The following is a 25,753-nucleotide window of genomic DNA, read 5'->3' as shown; positions in this document are numbered from 1 at the left end:
CAACTCTTTATGGCAGGGCAGATAGAAAATATGCCCCTTTCAGGGGTGCAGGTGTGGGTACAAGCAGAGGCTCAGACCTTCATAGGGAGAAAGCAGAGACTCAGACCCTTCTCCTGAAATTGGGGAGGTGGAGACCCAAGCATTTTGGAGGACTGGGGCAAGAGAAGAGTAAAACTGGACTCTCTGCGGGGTGGGGGAGGGACAGAAGTGCCAGCACCACTGAGGGTGGGGAGTCAGAGGTCCTCACTCCTTTCATGGAGGGAAGGAGAAGAAATCCCAGAAACCTTTTCCCCGGGTCCAGGGTGTGTGTGTGTTTGTATAAATCTTAGCCCCTTGCTGGAGACTGCTGAGGAGGTTCAAGCTCACCTCACAGACCGTCCTCTGACCCTTGTGTGTGAGCAAGGAGTTGGGGTGGGGAGGAGGAAGGACAAGTTTCTTTGCCAGTTTGGGAAGGGGGGAGTTAGGGAAGGTGGGAAAGAGTCCCAGCACCTCTCTTTTTGTGTGGGTTGGGAGGTGGGGGGAGTCTCAGCCCCTTTCCTCTGTGTGTGTGTGGGGGGAAATTGGGGGTCAACCCCTCTTCTTTTGGGGATGGGGATTTGGGGGGAGGAGGGAAGTCCCAGCCCCTCTCATCTGGAAGATTGGGTGGGTGGAGTCCCAGTTTCTCTCATGGGGGGGAGGGGGAGGGGAAACGGGACATTGTGTGTAGGGGGACCCAGCCCTCTCCCATGGGGAGTTGAGGGGAGTCAAAGTTCCTCTCCTTTTGAGGGGGGATTTGGGTGGGGGTCCCCACCCTTCTCTGAAGGGTTGGGGGGAGTCCCAGACTCCCCTGGGGGTGGAATTTGGGGACGGGGGGCAGCCCGTCTCCTGAGGGGGCTTGAGGGGAGTCCAGCTCCTCTCCCGTGGGAGGGGGGGGTGTCTCAGCCCCTCTGCTGGCGGAGTTGTGGGGGGCCCAGCCCTGGCCCTTCTCCCGTGGCGGGGGGCAGTCCCAGCCCCGCTCCGCGGCTCGGCGCCTGGAACAATAGCGAGCGAGCGAGGAGAGGAGCCGGCTCTGCCCCCCGCTCCGCTCCCCGCCCCGCCCGGCCCCGCCCCTGCCGAGCCGCACGCCCAGCCAGAGCCAGAGGCAGAGCCGCCGCCGCCGGAGGAGCCGGTTCCATGCCCGCTGGAGCCTCCTCGTGCCGCCCCCGCTCGCCGCGCCATGGACGTTCGCTTCTACCCCTCGGCGCCCAGCGCGGTGGCCTCACTGCCCGGGGCCGAGCCCGCCTGCCTGGGCCCCCTGGACTATTACTACTGCAACAAGGTACCGGCGGGGCCGGCCGGCGCTGTGCGCCCGGCGCCCAGGCAAACTTGCCGAGCGGGACCTGTCAGGCCGGGCGGGCGGGCGGGGGAGGGAGCGGGCCGAGCCCTTTGGCCCGGCCGCGCCGGGGGGCTGAGCGGGGACAGGGAGCGCAGCGCAGCGCCTGAGGCGGCCAAGCCCCCGCGCCCGGCGGGAGGGAATTTCAAAACTAGTTGGGAAAGCGGCGCCCGGGCCGGGCCGGGCCGGGCCGGGCCGGGAGCGATCGATCCCCTGTGGGCAGGCGGGGCGCGGGCCGGGGCAAGCAGCGCGGTGCCCGCCTCCGCCCCATCGCGCCCTCCGGCTGGCCGGGCTCAGCCCTCACGGGTGCAAACCGACACCCCCCCAGATCGAGGGGAAAACAAAGCCAACAAGCCAACAGCAGCGCTCGAGTGTGAGTGAGTGTGAGGGGACAGGCAGGGGAGTGCACGGGACCTGGCGGCTGCTTGCTTTGGGAGAGTTGCTCCCGTGTGCTGGGCAATGGTTGAGGCTGCAAACGCGCAGGCTAGGAGGTGGAGAGGGACGCTGCCGGGTGAGTATGTTAGCACTGCGTGTTTGATTCGGTTATTTAACACTTCTTCAGTCTCCTGTGGTGCCCAAAGGCATCGGCGGCGTGTTTTCCTTTTATTTTGCAAGGCGGTGCAAACCTGGCTTCGCCCGCCGGCGTCTTTCGTCGCTGAGCTGCGGCTGCTGGTCCATTTGTTTTGCAATTTTTCCCAACTCTAGCGTTCTTGCCCCTCACTTGTCAGTATCTCGTTCGCTCTCTCACCCTCCCAGCACAATTACTTTGTTAAACACAGCAGCCAGACCAGGGCTATGTATATTTCATAAGAACTACGATGCAGCATAGACATCTTTCTAACCTACATTTTTTCACTTGCTGCTGCACAGAAAAACACCCTTTTTTGTAACTAGCAAGGAATTTGGTGGGGAGTATTCGAGAATGCCAGAGGTGTTTTAGAAAATAATCCTTCATCCAAGAGGAGCGAGTGGGTGAAGCAGTGATAGATGGATTCAGCACTTAAGGGACAAGTAGTTCTCTGCAACTGCCACCCGGCTCCTCGGGTTTGAGGAAAACACCACTTGAACATTTTAGTTAACAAAACAGTTTGGAGTAAAACCTTTGGATGATAATTTATATGGATAAAGGTTGGATTTGTAGCTGGGTCCGGGTTTCATATTGCCAAATTCTGGTGATCATATTTAAAAAGTCAATGAAAGCAATGACATTTCTGATGTTTCAGAACTGCATCTAGAATGCCCGGTAGTTTTTCTACTGTAACACTTTGAATTGAAGTATGGTTTCTAAAGACTTAGCAAATTAATTTCCATTTGCAAACTGTATGTAATGAACATTCTTTGCTGTTTGGGTTATTTAAATATCTTGTTTAACTTCCATCAGACTTACTAACACATAATCATTTCTTAAAAGTGCCTGGATAATTTCCTGGAAGCGAAACAATTTTAATTGGAAATTACTTCCCACCCCATTTTTGTTAGTTGCATTTTTTTTAACGGGATCACTGAAAATACTAAAAATTAAGCTAACAGCTACATGAGAGAGAAGATATTTCTGTACTAATGAAAATTTATCAATTGCTAAAGCATATGAGAAACTGGATATCCAGGAGTACATAAGCAGAACACTCTGAGAATTACAGTAACTCTAAAACATCGCTTGTTATAATAATAATAATAATAATTAATACTAATTATTATTATTATTAAAAATAAATTGTAGAAATTAAACAGTCTTGCTTGTTCTCCATCTTTTTTTGATGTAGAAGATGCTGCATGGATCGTTCATCCAGAGCTCAGATTGGGGCAGTACTCATTTGCCCATAACCCAAGTGACATGCTCTCTCCCTGTGACAGCTTGAGAACAGAATGCCCTGTAATGGAAAGTCACAATGTAAAAGTTAATGTGCGCTTCCAAAAACTTTGACCTGAGCTATAGAGAAATTCTGTGAGGCCCGTTTTTGTGGAATCAGGCATGGGCTTGGCAGGTTACACTGTTGTGATCAGTCTGGAACTACTTGTTGTTAATAAAACCAGTGAGAGAACTGCTGTGGGTACCGCCCTCTGAGAGCAGAGGAGAAGTTTGCTACTTTTCTCTAATTAACAGAGTAAAATAAGTACAATTTTTAGCCTCCCCGCTGACAATCTGAAGGGAATATTGCACAGGAACATACAGGGTACTGACCATGCCAGCAGGTGTTGCTGTTGTCACTACTACTGAAGATCTTAAGACTGGCAGAGGAAGAAGGGAAAATACTAACCCTTTCCCTGGTGCTCAGGACATTTTTTCTGAGCTATCAAATGCCATTTGCTTAAGCACAGTTGGGCAACTTTACCCTAGGTGTGAGCCCACTGGGTTGAATTTGGTCTACTTTGTTTTATGTACCAAATGCAGAGAGATGCAAATGTGACTAATTTTAATATAAACATTTAGGGAGATGTGCACAAAGTGGTGTGCATCATCTGATTCTACTCCAGGATATGTTTGTGGGGACAGACCTGGCTACTGTGTGTCTGGACTCCCCTGTCCTGCTTTGCACATTGCAGGTCAAGTTGGTGTGCAGTTACTCTCTTATGTAGATCCATCTTCCCATGCATTCATAGAGGAAGACTCCTTGGGTGTGCTCATTTCCTCTGGACAGAAGGCTGATTCCCCCTGTGAAAGCTTCTCCCTTCATGAGACTCTTGGTCTTCATATACAGATTCACCTCCACCCATCCATGATATGTATTATTTATTTAGTGCTGATCATGTGCTCATCACTGAGCAAGACACAAGATAAAAAACACAGAGAAGGCAGATGTGGTGTAAAGTCTGAAGGAAGAGGGAATGAATGCCTTAGAGGAGTTAAATTGTCACTATTCATAGTCATTATAAAGGGAAGGAGTATTTGGGATGGATGTGAATGAGGAGAGGGCAGTGACTGGTGCAGTATTCCACTTGCTGCTCCTCTAACCCTTGATTGAGACCTGTAGGTGAGCGGCAGCTCCTCACCATGGTCCTCCTCCTCTGTCATTAGAGGAGAGTCTAGGCTCAGGCAGATTGAGGTGGGGGAAGGACTCCCAGGCCTGGCTTTTGCTTCCTCTTTCCTGGACGGGTTCTTGTGCTTGAAGTCTCCATCTGCATCAAGAATCTCAGCAAATATATAAAGTGAATAAGGAGGAGCTTTAAAAGGAAGTTTCAAGCTCTCTGACTAAAGCGCTTTTAGTTTTAGGTGGGCTCTTTTTCCCCTACTTTTGAGTAGGTGGAGAAACACCAAGATTGAGAAAGGAGCGCACAGTGTCAGTGTATAAATAGGTCTAGCTGAGAGCATAACAATAGCTCTGCCAGTGCTATGGCTGAGCCAATAGGCACTTTCAGTGCAGCCCGCAAGCTCACTGAGGAAACTCTCTTTAGCCCAAAGCATCCTGAAATGTTAATGTAATTGTTTTGTGCACTTACTGAACATGATATTGTTATCATGAGATTTCCCATCTCATCTGTGCGCTGCAGTGGGCCGCAATTCCTTTTTACAGCGATTGAGGTGCCTATTATGCATCAGCATTTCCATTTTAGAAAAGACAGGAGCTTTTAAAGATAAAATGAAATGGGGGCATACGTTCAGCACTGCATGCAAAGGACTGCCTGCATCTAAAGCTCTCCCCTTGGGCTTCCTGGGAGTGGGGCTCTCCTTCAGGTGTGTGTGATGACGAACACTGACTCATGGAGGGCAAATTCTGACTTTACTATGTGGTTGTTCTTCCCCCCTTCTCACTGTGGAAGGGAAATGGTTAATGGCTCCACTAACCATCTTCCTGCCCAGGCACTGTATGCTCTGAGTGCCCACCTACTCCAGTCCCATTCCAACCCTCTGCACTGGGGCATGGGTGCTTGGAATTGACACCTCCCTCTCTTGCATACACCAATTCTTTTATGTTTAGTGCCGCCTACTGGGGAAGGAGGCAGATCTCCCCAGCAGGCTAAGTGTTTTTTACCCACTTAGGTGTATTATGATGCATTTTTCTCAGACTCTAAGGGGTGTTATTTTTCAAGGGGTGTTATTTTTTTATTTTGAATATATTATGTACATGACTAAGGCAGCACACATCTGTGCCATGTAAGATGATGTGATGGTTTTTACACACCCCTGACTGTGCCATGAAAACCTTGGGTTCATGCCCACTTTGGTTCAAATGAATATTTATATGGACCCTTGCTTTTAAACCATATTTGAAATCCATGGTAAATAAATTATGTATAAAGTGTTCATGGTGAATTGCAGTTTTATTGGCCATGGACCCCATCCTGCTCCCAGCGCCCTTTGTCTGTATGTAATATTGTATTAGCTGAATTGTTAGCATGTATGTAATGAATCATCCAGATAATTGTATATTACTTATTTTAATGTGAAGGCCCAGTTTTGTGATCATTGTTCAGGCAAAACTGCTACTGAATGAGAGTAAGATGGTGGGAATCTTACCTGAGTGAGGAGTGCAGGGTCAGGACTGTCCTTTGTCTTATGGACTGTGTGATGCAATGTTATGGTGTAAATTAATGTACTGGATGGGTTATTGGACTGCCAGTGCCCTGGTCTCTTGTCTCTAGAAGGAACTTTTGACACTGAAAGAGAATGTTTCTGTATATTTTCCTACATAAAGAAATTTAAATATAGATCCCTCTTAATTATAACTGCATATTGAAAACTTCTTAATATTAAATTTGCAAGCAACCTGATAATCATAATTACTGAACATGGTTGGTTGTCTAATCATGGTATATTTCAGTCCCTGGTGTAGAGAGGATACCTCTATAACAGGAGGAATGTATGCTTTGCTCAGTGCACCTCTCATTATTATTATGGGAGTTATGCGCACACGTCAAAGGAAACTGTATCCGCCTTAACATTCTAACATCTTTAGAAGTCAACAGCATAATCAAAACTTGTGCCCTAAGCTTTTCTAATAGAGCAATTAGTTACTTTGTTGCTTCACATATACCATAACTTCCCTGTATCTTGCCTTCTCAGTTCTTAAATTGATGAAAACTATTTTGTTAATAGACTGTCATAAATTATAGATAATTAAAACCCAGAAGCCATGAGATAAGTATTAATTTGTACCAACATTTTCTTCTTAAAAAATAAACAAACACTTGTTAGAAATTGAATCTGACCTACTAGTATAAAACAGGGTCAATCTAATGAATACATTTTTATGGAACATTCTGTTTTGTTTTGACTTTTACTGTACATTGTAAATTGCAGTGATAAACACTGGCCTTTTTCAGTGTTTTATTGCTTTGCTATGCCGGAAGATAAAATATTTTCTGTTCCTTTTTACTTTCTAAGCCAATTCCGTTTTGAAGAAACATAAATCTTTTTTCTTTCAAGGGAGAATATTGGAGAGGGAATAAAATGTCCAGTAAATTTTTAATTTGGGCCTATTTTATTCTCATTTGGTGCAGGGAACTCCTGTTCATAGCAAATGTTGAATAATTCCCTGAAGATGGGCAAGGACCTAAAGTCTTGGGAATTATTTGAGTCACTCAGTGGGCCATCCCAGCTTCCTACAGCGTATTCTTTGATGGTTTATGCATTCTATCTGCATAGTAGAAAGTGTTTGAAGCTCCATTTTGCCTTGGGCTTTATTAAATCAGAGATTCAAGCTAAATAATGAATGCCCATCCATTCATAGAAATTGTTGTTCTAGTTGTATGTGCAGAAAGAGGCAGCTTTATTCTAGTTGCTTTTGGAATAATAGAGATATCCTGAAGACTAGGCTGGTTTATATAACAATATGGTTGTAAAGGTCAGTTCTGATTAATTCCCTTAAAGGCCTGATCCACAAAAGTTTTCTTCACATGTGGTGACGAGGGAGTTGGCAGAGTGAAGATAATGGGTCAAAATTTTGCAAGTTTCTTTTTACTTATTTATGATTCTTTGAATTGACCATGAACACTTTCCTTAAAATCACTGGACCAAAGTCTGATTTGTGTTACGCAGTGATAAATCTGGACTAAGTATTGATGTCAGTGGAGTTACTGTGTACTGACAATGGTATAACAGAGATCAGAATCTGTTTCCGTGCACGCACACTCTAAAAAGCATTACTGGTGACAAACTGTAGTTTGTTTCGTATTCATAAAAAGGAGCAGTTCTATAGTGGTTATAAAAGTGTACCACACACATTATTTCATCCTGCTAGCTTCAGGGATGATTGTTAATGTAGAGGACACCTGTGACCCATGCTATGCTCTTTATCCCTCTTTCAGCATCCGTGTAAAGTATGATTTTTTTTTAGGGTATTTCTGCAAATTCCACCATTGCTTTCCTTGTGTGTCTGTATTAATCTGCATAAGATGCATGGACCACTCACTCTATATCCATATGCAGATTATTCAAGCAGAAGCATTTTGTTGTGAATCAAAGAAGTGGGTGGGGGAGAGGGAAAAATGTGTCATCCCCCTAGATGTGGACTGATATTTTTTCCCTGTTACCTTTGTGTTCATTCTTTTTATGAATAGAGCTCTAAAAGCTTTACCATAAATTGGATTATATCTTTCAGTATAAATGAAGCATATAATTGTGTTTTCTTAGCAGCTCTACATTAAAAATAAATTATTATGCTGCTAATGTGTTTTCCTAGACAATTTTCCATGTAGTCACTATAAGGCTTCTGTTTTTAGTGGTTGCGTACAAGATTTTCTCTGGCTTCTTTCTGTTTTATTTTGCATTGTTAAAGTACAGGTAAAGTGGTGCCATGATTCCAGTTTTGCTACCATTAACTCCTAGTGGGAGATTTGAGTTTTAATGTTCCACTTTTGTCTTTTTTCCGTAAACCTTTTTTATAATTAAGGCTTATATTTTGGGATTCATTTTCTGTAGGGAGGGAGAACCCTACAACGAGATGAGTAATAATCAAATTGTGATAAAGATGTGATTGAGAATGGTGTTAAATCACCTGTTTGCCTCACTTATTTGAGTAGGTTTAAATAGTGTAGTTGTGTGAGCCATCCCTTTTTTTATTGTTCCTTTCTGGTGTTTTGTTCTGATGGATACCATTTCTTCTTTGAAAAATGGAACGGTCTGTTGTGTAGCCTGCAGGCTGAATCTTTGCATTATGCCACAGAATATCCAGCCTCTATTGTAATTTTTTGCATAGATTGGTTGACCTCTGTAGATATAATTAAATCTCTTCCTGACTACTGTGTGATTTCTTTTCAGCTCTGTGCTGTATGTATCTGTTAGGTAAGTGTTAAATTATGGCCCTATATCAGTAATTGTTATTGTGGAAAGATTATTTGAAAATTGGTTTGTAGTCTGAGCTATTTCTGATGAGCCTTATTTGAGGAAATCAGGTGACTTTTAGTCTGAGGCAGTTTCTTGACCTCTAATTATAGCATGGCCACAAGAAGGCTGGATTGCACAAGTGCTTAATGTAAAATGTAGATTTCCTGCATTGCCTTAAAAACTTAACCTCTTATTCCTTGTGATGTGATGAGATCCTCTGTGTTCATAAGGGTCTGATAACCTCACATGAGCAAGAAAATTAAGGTGGAAATAGCTGTCCAGATCTTCACTGAGCCTCTAAGTCAATGGTGCAGTGTTGCCTTATACATCTGAAGATATAGTCCCATCAACTTTCTGTAAAATATCTGTAAGATTGGCTAACATATTTGTGTCAGTTCCGCTCTGGTATAGGCATTACCCTTACACAAAGGACCGTGGCACGTGATGTTGCAAAATATGTAGCCCTGATACTTAGGTGATTTTATGGAAACAAAGATACTCTGTTCCAAAATGAAAACACTATTGGGCACACTTGTGGCCTTGGATATGCATGTGCTGCTCCCTCTGAGGCCAAAGTTAGCCCTGCTGTAATGTCATTCAGCTGCTCTCACACCAGATATGACCCATGCAAGTGTCTGATGGCAGAACAGAACCCATTATTTATATGGGAGCTTATTGAGAAGGTGATAAGCACCTTTTTATCTGATTAAACAGATCACATTAACATAGTTTTTCTTCCCCCCCAAAATATACAAAAAATATCTGACTCTCAGTTTCCATTCCTGTTTGGATTCCTTGGGGAGGCTTTGTCTTTTTTCTCTTCTGGATTGCCTCTTGCTCAGCTCACATAGCCCCCATTCTTCTTTTTTTCTCCCCTCCAGAGGAAGTCATCATCTTTCTCTTTCTCTGGGCTCAGCCCTTCTCTTCTCTGCTTCAGGTCCCTGTGGTGTCAGAGTAGGGAAATACAGATTTTATTCCTGGCCTTGCCACTGATTTGCTGTTTGAACTGAGCATGTCTCTTAGGCCTTCATTTTCAGAAGTAACTAATGATTTTTGGCTCCATTTTTTGTGGTGCCCTGTCTGAGATACTAAAATGGGGCCTGATTATTAGAAAGTGCTGGGCACCTGCTCTCTGCAAACTGGAGCTTTTCAGGGTGGCTCAAGTTGAGCATCCAGAAACTGCGGCATCCCAAATTGCTCGTCACTTCTGAAAACGTAGGCATTTAAGCCTCAGCTTTTCTTCCCATGAAATGGAGAGAATAATTTTTCCCTTTGTCATAGTAGTGTTAAAGTTTAATGATTGGAAAGCCTGTTAAGAGCTTCTAGAAAAAAGCAAATGTTGTTACTTGATTTCCAGTCTTTCTCTTTCTCACCACCTCCGTCTTACCCATTCTTCACTCATCTTCTAAAACTCAGTCTCTCTATCTCCTGCCTCTTTGCTTCCAAGTCTCCTAGACCCTTGTCTCCCCTGTGCTTATTTCTTCTGCCTTTTCTCTTTCTGCAGAATCCACCTACTGCTTTCAGGCTTCAGTGCCAATTTAACAGCAACACGCACACTGAGCCCACAGATAATTTTCATTCCCTTTCGTGCTACCCCAGGGAAAGGCAGAGGTGCTGCCTGAGCCATCGACCCTACTGTTAAGAAGATTCTAAGTCATTTAAACATTTCTGGATTCCAAAATTAATTTAAATAAGGGAATTGGGGTGAGTGATAGGATTGAAAATATGTTCTGGAACCTTTCACTTCCAGGTCATCAGTTAAATCCAGCTCCAGTTGGTGCTGACTGAAAGCTGTTCCCATTTAATGGCTGCTCACTGGACTGTGTGCAAAAGGGTTAGTAGGCCTTAGCCCAGTTCTTAGACAGGTGTCTACACTACTACAGCTGCATTGATCTGGAATCCTCGTTGGCAGTCTCAGTAGGACTAGTGACTGAATGGGTCGTAGACTAAACTACCCTTTCACGACTAAAGATGGTTTCTCCAGCACAGGGATTAATTCATCTTTATTGTTGCTTTGCACAGCACGCCATTCCCCTCAAAGCCACTTGGGTTTTGCCTAATCCTAGATTGTGAGCTCTTGGGCACTGGTTTTTGACTGGGTCTCTAGGCCAGTGGTTCCCAACCTTCTCCTTGCCACAACACACCTCAAGCTTCAGGGACCTCTTCACCTTAACCCCAGCCGGCGGCTGCAGGAGGGGAGCGGAGGGGCAGGGGAGCCCAACCCATTGTTCACACGGGGAGGGGGGGGAGGGAAGAGAGGGGGATTAAACTCTGATTGGTTGCTCCGCCCCTGAAGAGGTGCAGCAGTGAGGCAGATGGCCAATCAGAAGGCGGCTCCTCCCTCACCCTCTTGTTCTCACATACTTTTTCAAAAAATTCCACGGCACACCTGTTTGGGCCTGAGGGCTCACCAGTTGGGAAACGCTGCTCTAGGCACTATATCATCATAAAGAAATAAGGGATGAGGTGCATTAGTAATGGATAGTGTGCATGTGTGCATCCGCGTGGGGGGGGGGGGGGTGGCGGCGCTGCACTCATTGCCATTGCCTGTGCAGCTGTACCTGTTCTCTGGATAGATGTGCTGAGGCTCAAGGCATGTCAGTCTGGCACTGTTTGCCAGCACTAAATTAATGGACTTGATTTTTTGTCATTGCTCCCTAATTTACAGATAAACATTTTCTATGTCAAAAAATAAAGCAATGGGGAATATGAAATGGTTCTAATCTTCTTGAGAGGTTTAACTTTACATTGCATTTTTGTAAGGTGAGCCATTTCAACAGAGCTGGTGTGGAGTAAAACTCATAATAGAAGTTTCTGAGGGAATCCCTAGGGGAACTGGATTTGTAGCTCTATCGTCTAAAGGGGACAGGGTACCCAAGGTTCCTTAATCAGCAAGAAGGAGACTTTGTCAGTGTGAAAGAGATTATAATTTTATGGAAACTTTTAAGAAAGCTCTTTGTCAAGAGCTGGAATAGAGTTTAACTGAATTATCTTGGCCTGTCTCTGCACTTGGGGTGGGTGTAGGAAGCATTTGAATGTAATTGCCAAAAAAAAAAAAAAAACACACACACAAAAAAAAAAAAAAAACCCAGGCAGAAATACTATGAAAAATGGGCACTTTGACCACAGAAAAATGTGGCTTGTCTTAACACTAGGAACTAATAGTCATTTCTATTACTTCTGATAGAATCTTGCTCTACTTGCCAGTGGTTTCATGTTAAACTCAGGAAGGTAGATTTCTCCCCTCACCCCCAGTGTATTGTCTTGTCTGTAAATAGTGAACATTAAATGAAGAAGAAGAATGTAGTGTTAAAAATATCAAGCTTTCAGAAATGGCTGGCAGACCTTACCATTGATAAGCATTGTTGATTGAAGATCAAACAGCACTTGAATGCAAAAGAAAACCCTTCCAACAAGAGCCATGGAGTGAACTCTGTAGCCAGACAGTGAGGTCACCCAAGCTTCAGTCTGTGTATATTTAGGAACCTATACTGGAATTATGGTCTGGTCTCCTTTATGCCAGATAGACTGTGGTGATATATTGTTTTTGAACCTGACAAATCTTAAAACCACGGCAACATTTATTGGATGCCAAGAAAACCAAAGCAATGTTTTCATTATTAAGTGGTACAATTTTTTTAAGATAGTCTTTTCTTCTGGGCGGGCTCTATGTGGTCATAAAGTAAACTGAAGACTAACAGCATGTTTGTTGTTTATTCATTCATTGACAACCTCTGGTTCTTCATCAAGGTGGCAAATTAATTGTGGATGGGCATTTACCTAAAAATTGGGTAGGTCAGTTACTGCCTGGCCAGAGAGTGCATAGAGGCTTTTTTATATTTGAGTTAAATCAGACTGAAACTTTGAAAATTATTTGAAAAATATTTTCAGTCAATGTTTCACTTTAGTAGTGGGCTTTGAGGAGGGAAAAATTTTAATCTTTACAGCTGCTTAAACCTACCACTTCCTGGACTCTGTTAGAATGGATGTAACTTGACCTTGTCCTCCCTGGCAGAATAGCCTGCTAAGTAAGTCTAACATGAACAGCACAGGTGGAGTTTTCTCTTTCATTTTAATTACTTGTGAAAGTACAGTAGCAAATAGTTAACTTGTGTGCATGTGGATGCAAACTAAATAGATGTCCTCCTTGTTTGATCTCAGTCTTCACTGGGTTATATTGGCCAGTCCTTCATCTGATGGAACCGAAGTGCAGTTTATCTACAGATTTAGGCTCCAAGTCTGCAACTGGCCCAGCATGGAAAGATGTCTCCTCCTCATCGACTTTAGTGGGCTTTCTGGTGGTGCAATGAGGATTCTGTCTTTGGAGCCAGATGCAGGAGCTGGGCCTTACACGTGAGAGATGATCCCACTACTGCTGTACCTGACGTGACTTGGAAATTGCATATGTCTGCATTTGCCAGGTGCGGCTTGGCTTGGTCTGGATACACCAAAGTTTGTTTTAAAATGGTTCCGTTGGCATTTTCTAGGTATGACAAGCAGGAAGGAAAATGTCATTCAACTGTGTGTGTGTGTGTGTGTGTGTCAGTAAAGTGTTTGATTTGCAATTCTGATACAATACAAGTGTTGGTGATGTTGGCTTCAATTAGATGGTAAATAGGAATTTAATAAAAAGGGCACTAGTCCATATTAATAAAAGGCAAAACATCTAATTCCTTGGAAAATGTGCCAGCGTTCACTGAGATTTGCAAAGCTTTTTCTATACAAATGGGAATCCATATTGCAGGCTCCTGATCTGGTGCAAGAGGGGTCCTCTCACAGCACACATGACTTTTTGTATTATAGTTTTTTTTTTTTTTTTTTCAAAGGTTATGGTCATAGGCAGAAAGCCTGAGAGGAAATTATTACAGAACTGAAAATGAGGGCCCTAGATTTTAAAGCAGAAGGGACTGTTATACAGGAGGTCAGAGTAGATAGTCTATCAGAAATTTCTCCCTGTTACCCCGATGTTGAGCCCAATGACTTGTTTGGCTAGAGCATCTTCCAGAAAGGTAAACAGTCTTGACTGGAAGACATTGAGAGAGAGAATCAGCTGTTTCCCCAATAGGTTGTTCCAATGATTAATCATTCTCACTGTTAAAAAATTGTGCCTTATTTCCAATTTAATTTTAGAGAAAAACTATCAGCGTCTCCAAGCCTTCCAGCCCTCTGACCTTTTCCAAGGCAGTAGAATACCACTCTCCTGCTAAACTGTGGTCCAGACTTGAGACTCACTAATTTGCCTTTCATATTATGCATGTATGTTTGGATTAGCAGAAGGCCTGAGTCCTGTGTTTTCACCTGGGCAGAGTAAGAATGAACTCTCCAAATCCAGGGTACACACTTCTTCTGCATTCGTATACTAAAACAAATCAGTGTGCTTGAACTGAGGAATGTTATGTAATACTTCCAGTAATGACATGCAAGGTCCTTAAGCAAGTTGTGAATCTCGATTTACTGGACGTATATGAAGGGCATAAGCAGTCAGATGAGCTAGTTATTGCTGCCAACATGTCCCTAGCAGAAGGGACGAATCACAGTTTTTTTCAGGGAAACTCCCATGTCTCATTTTTGGGTTAACCTGAAATGTTTTGACTCCTTTAGATTCCTTTAGTGTTAGACCATTCCTCTGTATAACAGCGTTTAAAACAAGAGAATTGGTGCCCATTAGCTGGAGAGCAATGCTCCAAGTTGCTTTAGTTACATGGGACAACTTGGATTTCAACATCCTTCTCTTTGGGTCCTGGGGTCAGATCTTCTGCTTGATGTAAATTGTTAGAGTGCCATGTGTCAATTTGGAAAGTGTGCTCAGTTTTGGAAAGGGATGGTTATGAGAGCTCCTCATTAAATGTAAATGTTACAGTGAAAGCTGGATGGCTCTGGCTTCATAAGAACCATTACACAGCCTTCCAGCACTAGGTTCTCAGTTCAAACTGGGTCCATGTTAATAGTGACCAAATACTATTACCATTGGAAGCTGCTCAGCAGCCTCTGTGAAACAGCTCTGATGCATCTCAGTGCAATTCTGTGTGAACAGATGTTTGCACCACAAATAAATTCCATGCACTGTGAGCACCAATGGACCGCTCTGTGGTCAGTTTAAGGAGAAAGGACAAGGATTAAATGGACCGTTGAGAACAAGCTGCCCTCACCCCTATGGTGGTCCCTTTGGATCAGAACTGGGTGCTATGTTGAGATAGTATGGGGAAGCTTGTGCCTGCTTCTGTTGTACTGCTCCTTGGATAAACAGGAGCTCCAGTTCTGTCAGTCCAGCCCTTCTCACCCACATTACATTTGCTTAAAAATAATAAAGTGAAGGTGACTGTTTGTTATTATACTCGTCAAGATGCTGCTGTTCTAGTTATTTTTTCCTAAATAAGCTTATCTAAGCCCCATGGATCTCTGATAATTATGGCAATGAAAGTAAACGGGTAACCTTTTAGTGCTGGGTTAGGCAGAGTTACCAGTAGATCTGTATGTTCACAGGACTCTGTCCCACCAGGTGATGGACACCCTCATTTCCAATGGACTTCACTGGGAGCTGTCTGCTTAGCCTCTCTCACAAGTTAGTCAGTGCAGCATCGAGCCCTAGGTGAGAAGAAAATTCTGCTTCATTAGGTTTCAGAGTACTGGTTGATGATGGCCAGTACTTGGTTACTGTTAATAGAGACCACTGAGTTCAGAGTACTAACTAAGCAGAGGGATGACTTACTAGGTTGTCTTCAGTATAAATGGGTCATTTTCTCCCTTTTGGCCAGTTTTCCTTTTTTCCTCTGGTTATCTGAATATTGTGTCTTATACACAGATTTCCTGCTTTCGGGCTGATGTGGCACATGTCCCTTTGCTATAACTGCCAGTTCTGGTATTTGGTTCCTCCTTGCTAACACTACTTGCTTCTGCAGAAGCATTTGGTGGTGTTATGTAAGCCTAGAATTACAAGCTAACACTTTCACAGCAGACAGTGCTAAGCACACTGGGTCAAATTCACCCCTGCACTATCTCACCAGACTTCAGTAGATTTGCACCATGGGTGAATTTGGCTCAGCAACTAATGGAAACAGATACCAGTAATGTCATTCAGAGGAATCTAAATAAGTAGTTCTATTATCTCAGGTAGTTTCAGCTTGAGCTATGAGCGAGCACCATAAGTCACTGTAGGCTGGGATTTAAATTGCTTCTAGAACACAGCAATCGCATATTAAAGCCTATTTTTTGGCATTAGAACAAGATGCTCTATGTCTCCTTCTTGAAATTTGGGGGAGTTTGTGCCACAGTACCGGTACCAGTTTTTTAGCTGGCTCTTGTGAAGGACCACGGAGTATATCACTGAAACAAAAAACACAGTGCCAGTGCCCCTAAACTGAGATTTATCATGTGGGCATTTCCATGTGGGCCTCTCTCCGTTAGGCTGGACCAGGGATTCTCAGCTATTTTCATGGCAGGCGCTACCTTTTAATAGAGAAATTGCTTGGTGGGCACCACTTCTGCCATGCATGTTTGGATAACATCACTGCGGCACCTACAGCAATTGCTTACATGGAAAAGTGATATTAGGAGAATTTGTAATGCAGTTCTAAATGTCTCTGAAAGTGATTGGCAGCTAGAGGGGAAAAAAGGAAGAAAGCCAGCAATGCTGAGTGACCCGCCACTTCTCTGTGCTCCGTGCACCACAGTTTGGATACCAGTGGGAAGAGAAATGAATCCTGATGAACAGGCCTGTGGTGCTGTTGACTGTCTGTAAGGGACTAGGATAAAATTCTCTCCCACTTCTGATTTAAGACAAATGTGACCCTATTGGAAACACTCAATTACACTTGTGCAATGTCGCAAGATCCACGGGGGCTGTGTGGAGGTAAGTGAAGGCAGAATTTGTCTCAGAAGCAGAGAGGCTAGACAGGTTGATAATGCTTCGGCAGATGTGCTTTTGTTCCCATGTCAGTCTCGAGTCAATCCACAGTGTCACAAAGTAAAAGAAAGAATCAGATCCTCGGCTGGTAACAATCACGATAGCTCCATTGACTCTCAGTAGAGCTGCTCCATCACACTAGGTAAGTATATGACCCTGCTTTTGACAGAAGACTCGTGTACCTGTGAGATGATGGTTACTGTATACCCTGGCAGTTCTCACTTTTTAAGTCCTAGTGTGCCACATCTAATTTTCATAATTTTGATTCACTGTAGCTACAATGGATTCTTACTCACGCCCTGTACACTAAGCCAACCCATGTACTGCCAGTGGTGTGAGAACGTCATTTTGAGAACTGCTTGTGTCACTCCTAGAAGTAAAGCCCTGTTCCACACACAGTGCAGCAGAATTAATCATATCCTTTTTTGTTCTAATATAATGCTCAGCACTGGATTTAGTTACAGAAATGAGAACTCAGCAGAAGAAATTGTCTTCTTTATTTTTCCTTCTCTGTACTGTCTATAATCAAATTAAGGAAAAGAAGTCCAAGGAATGCATTAACCTGCTAAGGGCTTGTATAGACTAGAGAAATTCTCAGTGGTGTAACTTGTTGCACTACATTAGGGGTTTGGCTGCAGTGTCCTGCACCGGTGTAACGTAGCGAGGTAGTACCAGCTTGGGTGGCATTTAATTGGGTCTCTCAGCAGAGACCTCAATGCTTGAATGTGCCCTAGAGAAGGAATGTTAACTGCAGGTCTGGCCTTTCCAGCTCAGGGCTGGAGATGCTGTTGCAGTGTGTGGACTAGTCTGCCTTGCTGCTGTACGTAGCTGTGTAAATCAAATAGAATAAAGAGGGAGAGAAACACTTTCAAACAGAAAGGTGCCCTTAGTCCACAGACTGTGAGAACAGGGCACAGTAGTGGAAGGGATGCGTGGTACATGTTCTACAGTAGATATTGTGTTCAGTGCGGTATGGAGCAAATCTAGGCTTCTGCTCTTGCCCCACTCCCACAGCCATGGTGCATTCCCTGCCTATGGAAACTGGGCAATTCAGGCTTTAGGGGCGCTCTGAATAGCATGAGCTCACTTCCTGCATGATTCTGAGTCCTGTTCTGTGGGCAATGTGTGTGGCACAGGTGGGTGATGGAGAAGCTGTAGAATTCACCATATTGTGGATCCTCTGTTATGGTTGGGTGCACAAGAGAGGTGGAGGGCCAGCTGCAGTTGTGCCAGTAGTGTCAGCAGAGCCATTTTCTTCCTTGCCCAGCTCAACTACTCGAGCTTCTCAAGACGGAAACGGTCACTAAGGTAGTGTACATGGTGAGCTTTGACACATTCCAGTGCCCAAGACGGATTTCAGAGCAGCAGATATTTCCCTACCTGTTAATAAAACTCTCTCTCTCTCTCTCTCTCTCACACACACACACACACACACACACACACACACACACACACACACACACACACACACACACACACACACACACACACACACACACACACACACACAATCAATCACTCATGTGAACCTTTCCTGCCCAGTTTATTATGAAAAGATAGACTTTTTGGACCAAAGACAAAAAGATGCAAGGTAAAGACATACCACGAATTTAGGCAAAAGCTGTCCTGTAATCATTAAATACTATGGAGCAAAATGGATTCAACATGAGAACTCATAGCAAATCTCTCAATAAATTTCACAATAACTCTGTAGGTGCATGAGACAGCTGGTGGGTATCTGATGTACTGATTCACTTCAAAGCCAGTTATAGTGCAGCTGCTAAGGGATCCAGCAAAAGTTGGCTAGTGCTGCTGTGCTCTTTGCTTTCTATAATTTGATGATGTCTATTGCTCATGAAAGAGAGAGCTGTTAGTGCTAGCTGGAGCCAGGTGCAGTTATCCTGAATGTAATGTGAAATCACAAGAACTGTAAAATAGGACTTAACTCGCAGTTTGCTTCAACTTTTAGAATGACAGAGGACCGACCAGTATACAGTTGGAGTAACTCTGTTCACTTCCATTGAAGTGAAATACTCGGGATTTATACCGGTATAATTGTGATCAGAATCTGGTTCTGATAATTTTAGACTATGATGGGATGGGTGAGAGAAATGAAAGTCTAGCAGTAATTCAAAGCCAAGTACAAATACACTGTCAAGTACATCATGTTGTATAATTTAGAAAGGATGCTATTTTTAGAAGGCCATTAGAATTCTGCTTTTCCAGAAAATAAGGAAAAGGAGAGCTTGGAATGAAGCATGCATCTTAAAAGGAGTCTTTCCATGTGTCATGAAGACCAAGGACTTTATATGGTAATATTTTAATAAGTATTTTTAATATACAGCATATTATACAAAATATATTTGGCAAAACTCTGTCATAGATATATCTCAAGGAAAGAGGAAGGAAGAATTGAAATCCGTCTAGGGCAGATATTCGGTATCTGTTTTTGTTGTTGATGTTTATTTCAAATAAGTTACCTTTATATTTATCTTTTTAATATTAATCCCAAACAGGAAGAAATCTGGATGTGGTGATCTCTCTATCAGGGAATGTTGTTTTAAAGCTCATGGGATTGCATTGGTCGAGTGCATAGCAAATTCATTCTCTGGAGCAAATAAACCCACATCAGACTGAATGCTGGGAGCTGACAGTTTAACATTGGGATGTACATCACAGACAGATCTCTGGGGCTGGGTGGAGAACTTGACCCTTGATGTAATTCTTTCTTTCCCTCCTCCCCTTTCATTTTACTGATGAGAAGTGGCACATCACCTTAGCAAATTGGTTAAAGCTGGAATTAACTGGGCATCATTGTGAGGAAGCCTGTCATGTTGCATGGCTTTGTTTGTTGACCATTTGTGTCAGCAACACTCATTGGAAGAGGAAGGAGACAAGTTCCTGAGGAAGAAACCAAGATACTGCTGCTTTTAAGATGTTAACTTTTCTGTATTTCAGCATATCACTATGATAGCTTTGGTGAAGTATTAATTATTTCTCATCTAGAGAGAGTCTCCTTTGAAATGATGCTGAGGACTAATTTACTCCTGCAGTTTGGGTTTTTCCTTAATTATATCTCAATATAAAAAATAAGTGGTACAATACAAACATTCAAAAACTGGCCCCTCATGTTGTATGTGCAAGTGATCGCCTAGACAATTTTTGAGCACTCAGTTGTGCAAGCAATTTTACACATACAAAAAAAACCCATTTGTATGAACAAAACTGAGAGCAAAGGGTTTTTGCACAGTTCCACTGGTATCCAAATGACAGTGCACCAAAATTCCAGATGCACAAATAGAGGGTGAGTTGCAGCCGCATTGAAAATTTAGCACAGGCTGATTTAAAGCTTCTGTTGCAAGCAAGTGTTTAGACCTGTATAGATCTTCAGTTTAGTAACATAACACTGTGGTACGAAACTCACCAAACCTTACTCACCTATCTTTCACTTTTTCTTTTACCAAAAATGATTACGCTCAAGAAAAGCTTCGTTTTTGGATAGCAACAGGCAAGATTTAAAACTGTTTTTAAGAAATTTAAAAAAAAGTAAAATTCAAGTGCTCTTTTTGCAAAAAGGCATCTGGAATTTATTTTAAGTTTTAATGTTAAGAACAGAAGAACAGCCATACTTGGTCAGACCAGTGGCTCATCTAGCCCAGTATCCTGTGTTCCAACAGTAGCCAATGTCAGGTGCTTCAGAGGAAATGTATGATGATGTTAGTTAATAGCATTTGATAGTCTCAAAATGTATAGGAATGATCAAGATATTTCCATGAGAAAATTAGCTCCTGATTATGGATAGTAGCTACTTTCATAAGGATTTCTATGCATGCACTCTTATATATTTTACATAAAAGTCAGGTTGCTCTAGTGAAGTGGTCTGAGTACAGGATTGGGCATCTGGAGCACCTGGACTGCAGTCCCATAAGTGACAGACTACCTTTGTGAAGTGTGGCAGCTCACCCTCTCTGCCTCACTTTTTCCCTCTGTAAAATGGAGATAATACTTTTCTGCCTTACGGTGGTGTTGTATGGAGTCATTAAAATATGACTGTGAAGTGTCCTGAAGAGGAGAAATGCTATATAAGTGCTAAGCGTTGTTATGGTAGATATATATTTTTCATATGGAAACTCCCCATTGGTTTCCCTGCATGAACGTGTGTGTCTGTGATACACCAGAGTCCCAATTCTGCAACAGCATGCATGTGGGTGAATCCCCATTGACTTTATTGAAATTTTATGTGAGTGCAGGGCTCTACCTATGTGCGTGCTTATTTATTATTTGTTAACCAGTAGTGCCTAGAGGCTCCAGATAAGATTGGGCGCCATTGTGCAAGGCATTGTACAGATACTTAATAAGAGGGAATCCCTAGCTTTTTAGGATTCTCCAAGCGTGGAGCAAGATCCTGCATTCTCTGTGCACTCAGGGCTGCCGGTGTTTGACATGAGCTATTGTTAATAGCTGTGGAAAGACATGCTTTCTGTTAGAGTGAGAGCTGCTGTGCATGAGCTCCTTCTTCTCTGGAATGGAGAGTTTGCACAACATTAAAGAAATCATTAGAAGACAATAAAACGCTTACAGGTGTGATTTAAATCTGGAAGTGTGGAGGAGTAGGCAACGAGGAAACCTTGCAGTGCTGCTGTCCGTGCTGCTTGTGTTCTGTGGATTGAGAGATGACTTCGTTAGCTAGTGTGGCTGGTCTGACACCTTTCATCACCACCTTTTGTCACTGAATTTAGTGATACACTTAATTATCGTGGAGCACTTGCGGCATGTTAATTCCGTGTACTGTCTTCTGAATGATTCTCCCACCATTCTTTTCCTGATGTCGCTAGAGCAGAGGGAGAGAGCAGAACACTCAGTAGGCTCAGTTCTGAGTGGAAGGTCTGTGTCAATCTGAGCAATGGTCAGTGGAGATGGTAACACACTTCTTTGGTACAAAGGGTCTGGAAAGCCACTATATCTGGCCAGTTGAGAATTCCCCTTATGTGGGGGAGCCCTCAGCTGGTGCAGAACTGGAATTTGTGCCTCTTACGCCATCCCCAGTACCGTGCTCTGGCTGTCCCCACTTGATGTACAATCTCTTGGGGACTGTTGCCAGCGGAAGTATATTAGAGCAGGCTTCAGGCTGTTCTAGCCTGTTATGGCTGGAACTCATGCACATCCACCTTTAAAATTGGGCTCTCTGGTGGCCCTCTCCTTTTGACTGCACTGAGCAGAAACTTTATGCAGCAGAGAATCTGGATTATAATATGTATGTATGTATATCCTACTTGGTTTTGGTGGTTGCTAACTAGTTATTGTGAGGGTATGTCTACACAGCAGCTATCACCTGGCTGGCCTGTGCCCAGGGCCCCCACATGGAGGTGGAAAGAGGTACACTTTACCAGGGCCTGGAGGCCCTGGGGGGCCTGGTCCAGGCTGCACCCCCCATTACCATGAGGAAAAAATTGAGGCTAAATTGTAGATCATGCCTGAGGATATTTATAGAAACTTATTTCCCTGTATCTATGTATCTATTGTCCAGACCTTGTGAGATTTGCTGGTGCCAATCAGAAGCACTGTTAGCGTAGTCTCAAGTAACATTCTGAACAGTGAGTTGCTGGGCCTACTGGCCCAGCCCAGGCCCTTCTCTAGAATAGAGTGTGTGTGCTTGTGCGGGTAAACTAGAACTTGTAGTTTGAGACAGAGACACAGAGATTTGTGCTCCTCTCTGTAACATGGTCTATCATATCAAGATCACAAACTACCAGTCCCAGAGTTCCTTGTGCATAGGCAGGAGGGAGGGACAGCTGGTGGGAGGGGCAAAGCAAAGCACTATAAAACAGTGGGAGGCAGTGCTGCTAGTGCTTCTGGTAGGATTTGCAGGCCCAAAATATATGAGAGTAAGTGTCTAATTCACTCACAGTCGCCCGCCCACCCCACCATACTGCCATGTCTGGTGGTGGCCGTAAATACAAATCAGGCAGCCAGAAACATAAGGAGATAAAATAAAGGGAACTAAAAGAAGCTAAAGGACACCAATCTATTCTCCGATTTTTCAAATCAGGCAGGGCCTTTCTGCAGTCAGGCAATATACTAACTAGGGAAGCAGAAGAACAAAATCAAGATGAAAATGATTTCAGTATAGAGATTGTGTCTGTGGCACTGGCGATGACAAAGAAAAGCTGCCAGAACATGCATCGCTTTTTTTTGCATACTGCCAGTGACTGTGGCAGAAGCTGAAAGAAGTTTCAGCAAGCTAGCACTCATCAAAAACTGCAGGCGTTCTACAATGGGGCAAGAACGGTTAAGCCACCTAGCTATCTTGTCTATTGACTATGAACTTGCAAGAGAAATTGACTTTGGGGGTCTAATTCATGATTTTCCAATGAAAAAGGCCAGAAAAATAAAGCTTTAATGTTAATTGGCCTAATTATAAAATGTTTACAGTCACATTGGTCCATTAGAATAAAAAAATCAAGATATTGACAGGATATAATAATACCTTTATAATGACCAAAAAGTTACAAAATAGTCAGCAAACTTGTAGGACTCTCAGGCTGGGTGTTGTGTTAAACAAAAATATCAAAGGGGGGTGGTGGCATTTTTTAGAAATGTAGAACATGTAACAGTAATTTCAGAATTCAAACTTTTTTCATGGCTCATGAGATTGTATGTATGGGATGAGGGATTGTGGTATGTGTGTGGGAGGGGGCCCGTGTTACAAGTTTGTACTGGGCCTGAAAAAATTATGCTTGGACCCTGCCTGTGCCAGCGGATTTGGGCTCGCACTGCGGGGCTGTTTCATTGTTGTGTAGACTTCTGGGCTGTGATGATAGGATGACTTAAATGCCAGCAGCTGGTCTGCACTAGTGCTTCCGCCATTGCTACTAGTAGTGGAGCTGCATTGGTGGTAGCACGGGGGAGTTTTCAGGAAGCAGAGCCTAGTTGTAGACATAACTCATGGCTGATTGACGTCTCGTGAGACTGTCAACGAAGGTGTCTTCTGACATTGCAGGTTCTGTGGAGTGGGTACCTCTCCACTGAGAAGTGGACCAAACTCGCCATTTATTTACCTTCAAGCACCAAACAGCCAGGAATAACTATGACTTTGTCTGGAGCTGAACTGGTGATGCAGAGGAGAGTTAGTCTGTATTCCAGGCCCATTTTCCCAAGCCATCCAATGTCCTCAGGGCATGTCTTTTAAACCACCTACTGTGCAGTTAAAACAACTGGAGTTCAGAGTCAGTAATTCATGTATCAACTGAGCAGCAAAGTAGAAAAAAGTCACAGAAAAATGCCCAGATTTATCAGATTTCCTGTTGGCCTCACTTCCAAGCAGGAGTGCGAGTGGGCCCCTCCGTGGTAGGGACAGAAGTGAAGTGCTAGACTAGACTGTTTTTATGCTCGTAGTGTTGATATCTAGAATGTGGGTCGGGCACGTCCTGTAACATAAAATAAAGCTGTGATGGAGGATGGACGAAAGCCACAGTAAAGAGCATGCTGAAGTCTGTATTACAGAGTTGCAGCACTCCTGCAAAGCAGCTCTGTTCAGACCTCCAGCTGTGCTGCTTTTCCCATGCAAATTGTAACTCCAATGTAAAGCCTGCATGTCAGAGGTGGAGTTCTCTTTGTAAGAGCATGTGCTTGGGTTATTGCTTTCCAGCTAAATGCCTGGCTCTCTGGGGGTTACCTGGACTGATCAAAGAGACATTTGAATCTACTGTGCTTGAAAGGCATTGTTGCCTTTTTTTTTAATAGTGTGTGAGACAACGCAGTAACAGTTCTCCGCATTCTGTACTCAGGTGCCTTAAACTCCTAGGGCTGTATGCTCAACTAGTACAGCTCCATTGAAGTCAATGGAGGATTTGGTCCTCAATTGCCTATGCTTTATGGATTTGCTTATGTTTAATTCTCCTGTAGGAAATCTCACCTCCAGATATTTGTTCTAATGAAACTATTGATTTGATCCCTTTGCCACCTTGGTCACAATATTATATTTAAGTGGCATATGCTGCTGTTGGAGCAGAACAGTTTTTGGGATGAATTAAATGGTTAAATTAAAAATTTTCAGTGTGCAGGGTACAGGCCGAGCAAGTTAGAATAATAAAATCCTTCTCCATCATTTATCTTTATAAAGTATTTAGTTAATAGATGATGTACAGCTAACAAAGCTTGCATGGATCTGACATAGGGTATCATAATATTATGATTTTTAACAGTGAAAACTACTGCATTATCAACTTACCTCTGTAGTATGGAGGAGGCAACAGCTGAGGCATAAAAACTAATGCTTCAGTATGACAGAGCTAAAATTGAACTTGGCAATTACTGCATGCATGATTCACAGTATTGTGAAGTGAAGCTACTATATAAATCAGCCCCAGTAATCATAGGTTTAAAATTAGTCAGTTACTGTTAACTCTGTTACTGTTAACATACGCTGAAGAATTATAAAAGTGAAAGGTATGGAATATTTGAAATACAGGTTTAAAGTAAACCACTTGAGTAAGCTCCCAGTGGGAGGACCTTAAGTTCATACGGAAGTAAGATTTTAGGTGTCCTGAAAAAGGTTTATGAACCTATTTAATTGCACACTGCACTCTAATCTTTTGAATGCTTAGCATCCTTTAGAAAGCACCATTTCTCATGCTCCCAAGACTTTAATATTTTCAAAGTAAAGAGCTGTGACTGACTATGATTTTTTTCTTTGCAATGTTCTTTTTATGAAGTGCATTGCCTTTTAAGTAGTTGGCAAGGCTTTTCAATGCCAGAGGTAGGGGGGGAAAAAAACCCAGCAGGGAAAATGTTTTAAAATTATGATGGGAAGTGAAAGGATGGTTTTGAGCACATCACAGAAATTAACAACCAGCATGGCTGCTAAATACTCTTTTATACCATTACGATTAACCCATGGAACTTGCTGCTGCAGGATACTATGGAAGTCAAGGAATTTAACAGGATTCAAAGAAGGATCATTATATGCTTCTCAACTACCACAAGACTCCTGAGAGTGTTAAACGGTAACCAAGAAGTCTCTCACTTTTGGGTGGAGTTCTGGGAGAGGTTGCGTTTAAGCTCTGGGAGTGTCTGACGGGTCAGCACTGAGCCTAGGGATTAGGCATCTGGACGGTGGGTTCCAACTCTCAGAAGGGAGTGCTAGAAACAGGGTTTGCACCCTGAGAATGTGTCTAGGAACCCAAGACTGGGGCAGTGGCTGGACTCTGTTCAGATTCTAGAGGCTTAAATCACG

The 25,753-nt window shown here is 43.2% G+C and overlaps 1 protein-coding gene across 3 annotated transcripts in view; it reads left to right on the top strand.

Moving 5' to 3' along the window:
• Nucleotides 1-1,032: 1,032 nt before the first annotated feature.
• The window catches only part of TOX2 (TOX high mobility group box family member 2), a 244,493-nt gene continuing 219,772 nt past the window's right edge, over nucleotides 1,033-25,753 (top strand). Inside the window, exon 1 of one of the 3 annotated variants that reach the window (XM_067554501.1) lies at nucleotides 1,033-1,297. In XM_067554501.1, coding sequence (XP_067410602.1) covers nucleotides 1,196-1,297 — 102 coding nt within the window. In that variant the 5' untranslated portion in view covers nucleotides 1,033-1,195. Of the gene's footprint in view, nucleotides 1,298-1,747; nucleotides 1,863-25,753 lie in introns of those variants that run through there. The other 2 variants (XM_067554499.1, XM_067554500.1) reach the window with 2 other exon arrangements.

Source organism: Emydura macquarii, unplaced genomic scaffold, assembly GCF_026122565.2.
Source record: "Emydura macquarii macquarii isolate MOO-44397 ecotype Brisbane River unplaced genomic scaffold, CSIRO-AGI_Emac_v2 contig_1483, whole genome shotgun sequence".
Lineage (NCBI taxonomy): Eukaryota > Metazoa > Chordata > Testudines > Chelidae > Emydura > Emydura macquarii.
Note: the sequence above shows the minus strand (reverse complement) of the source record. Positions and strands in the feature narration are given on the sequence as shown.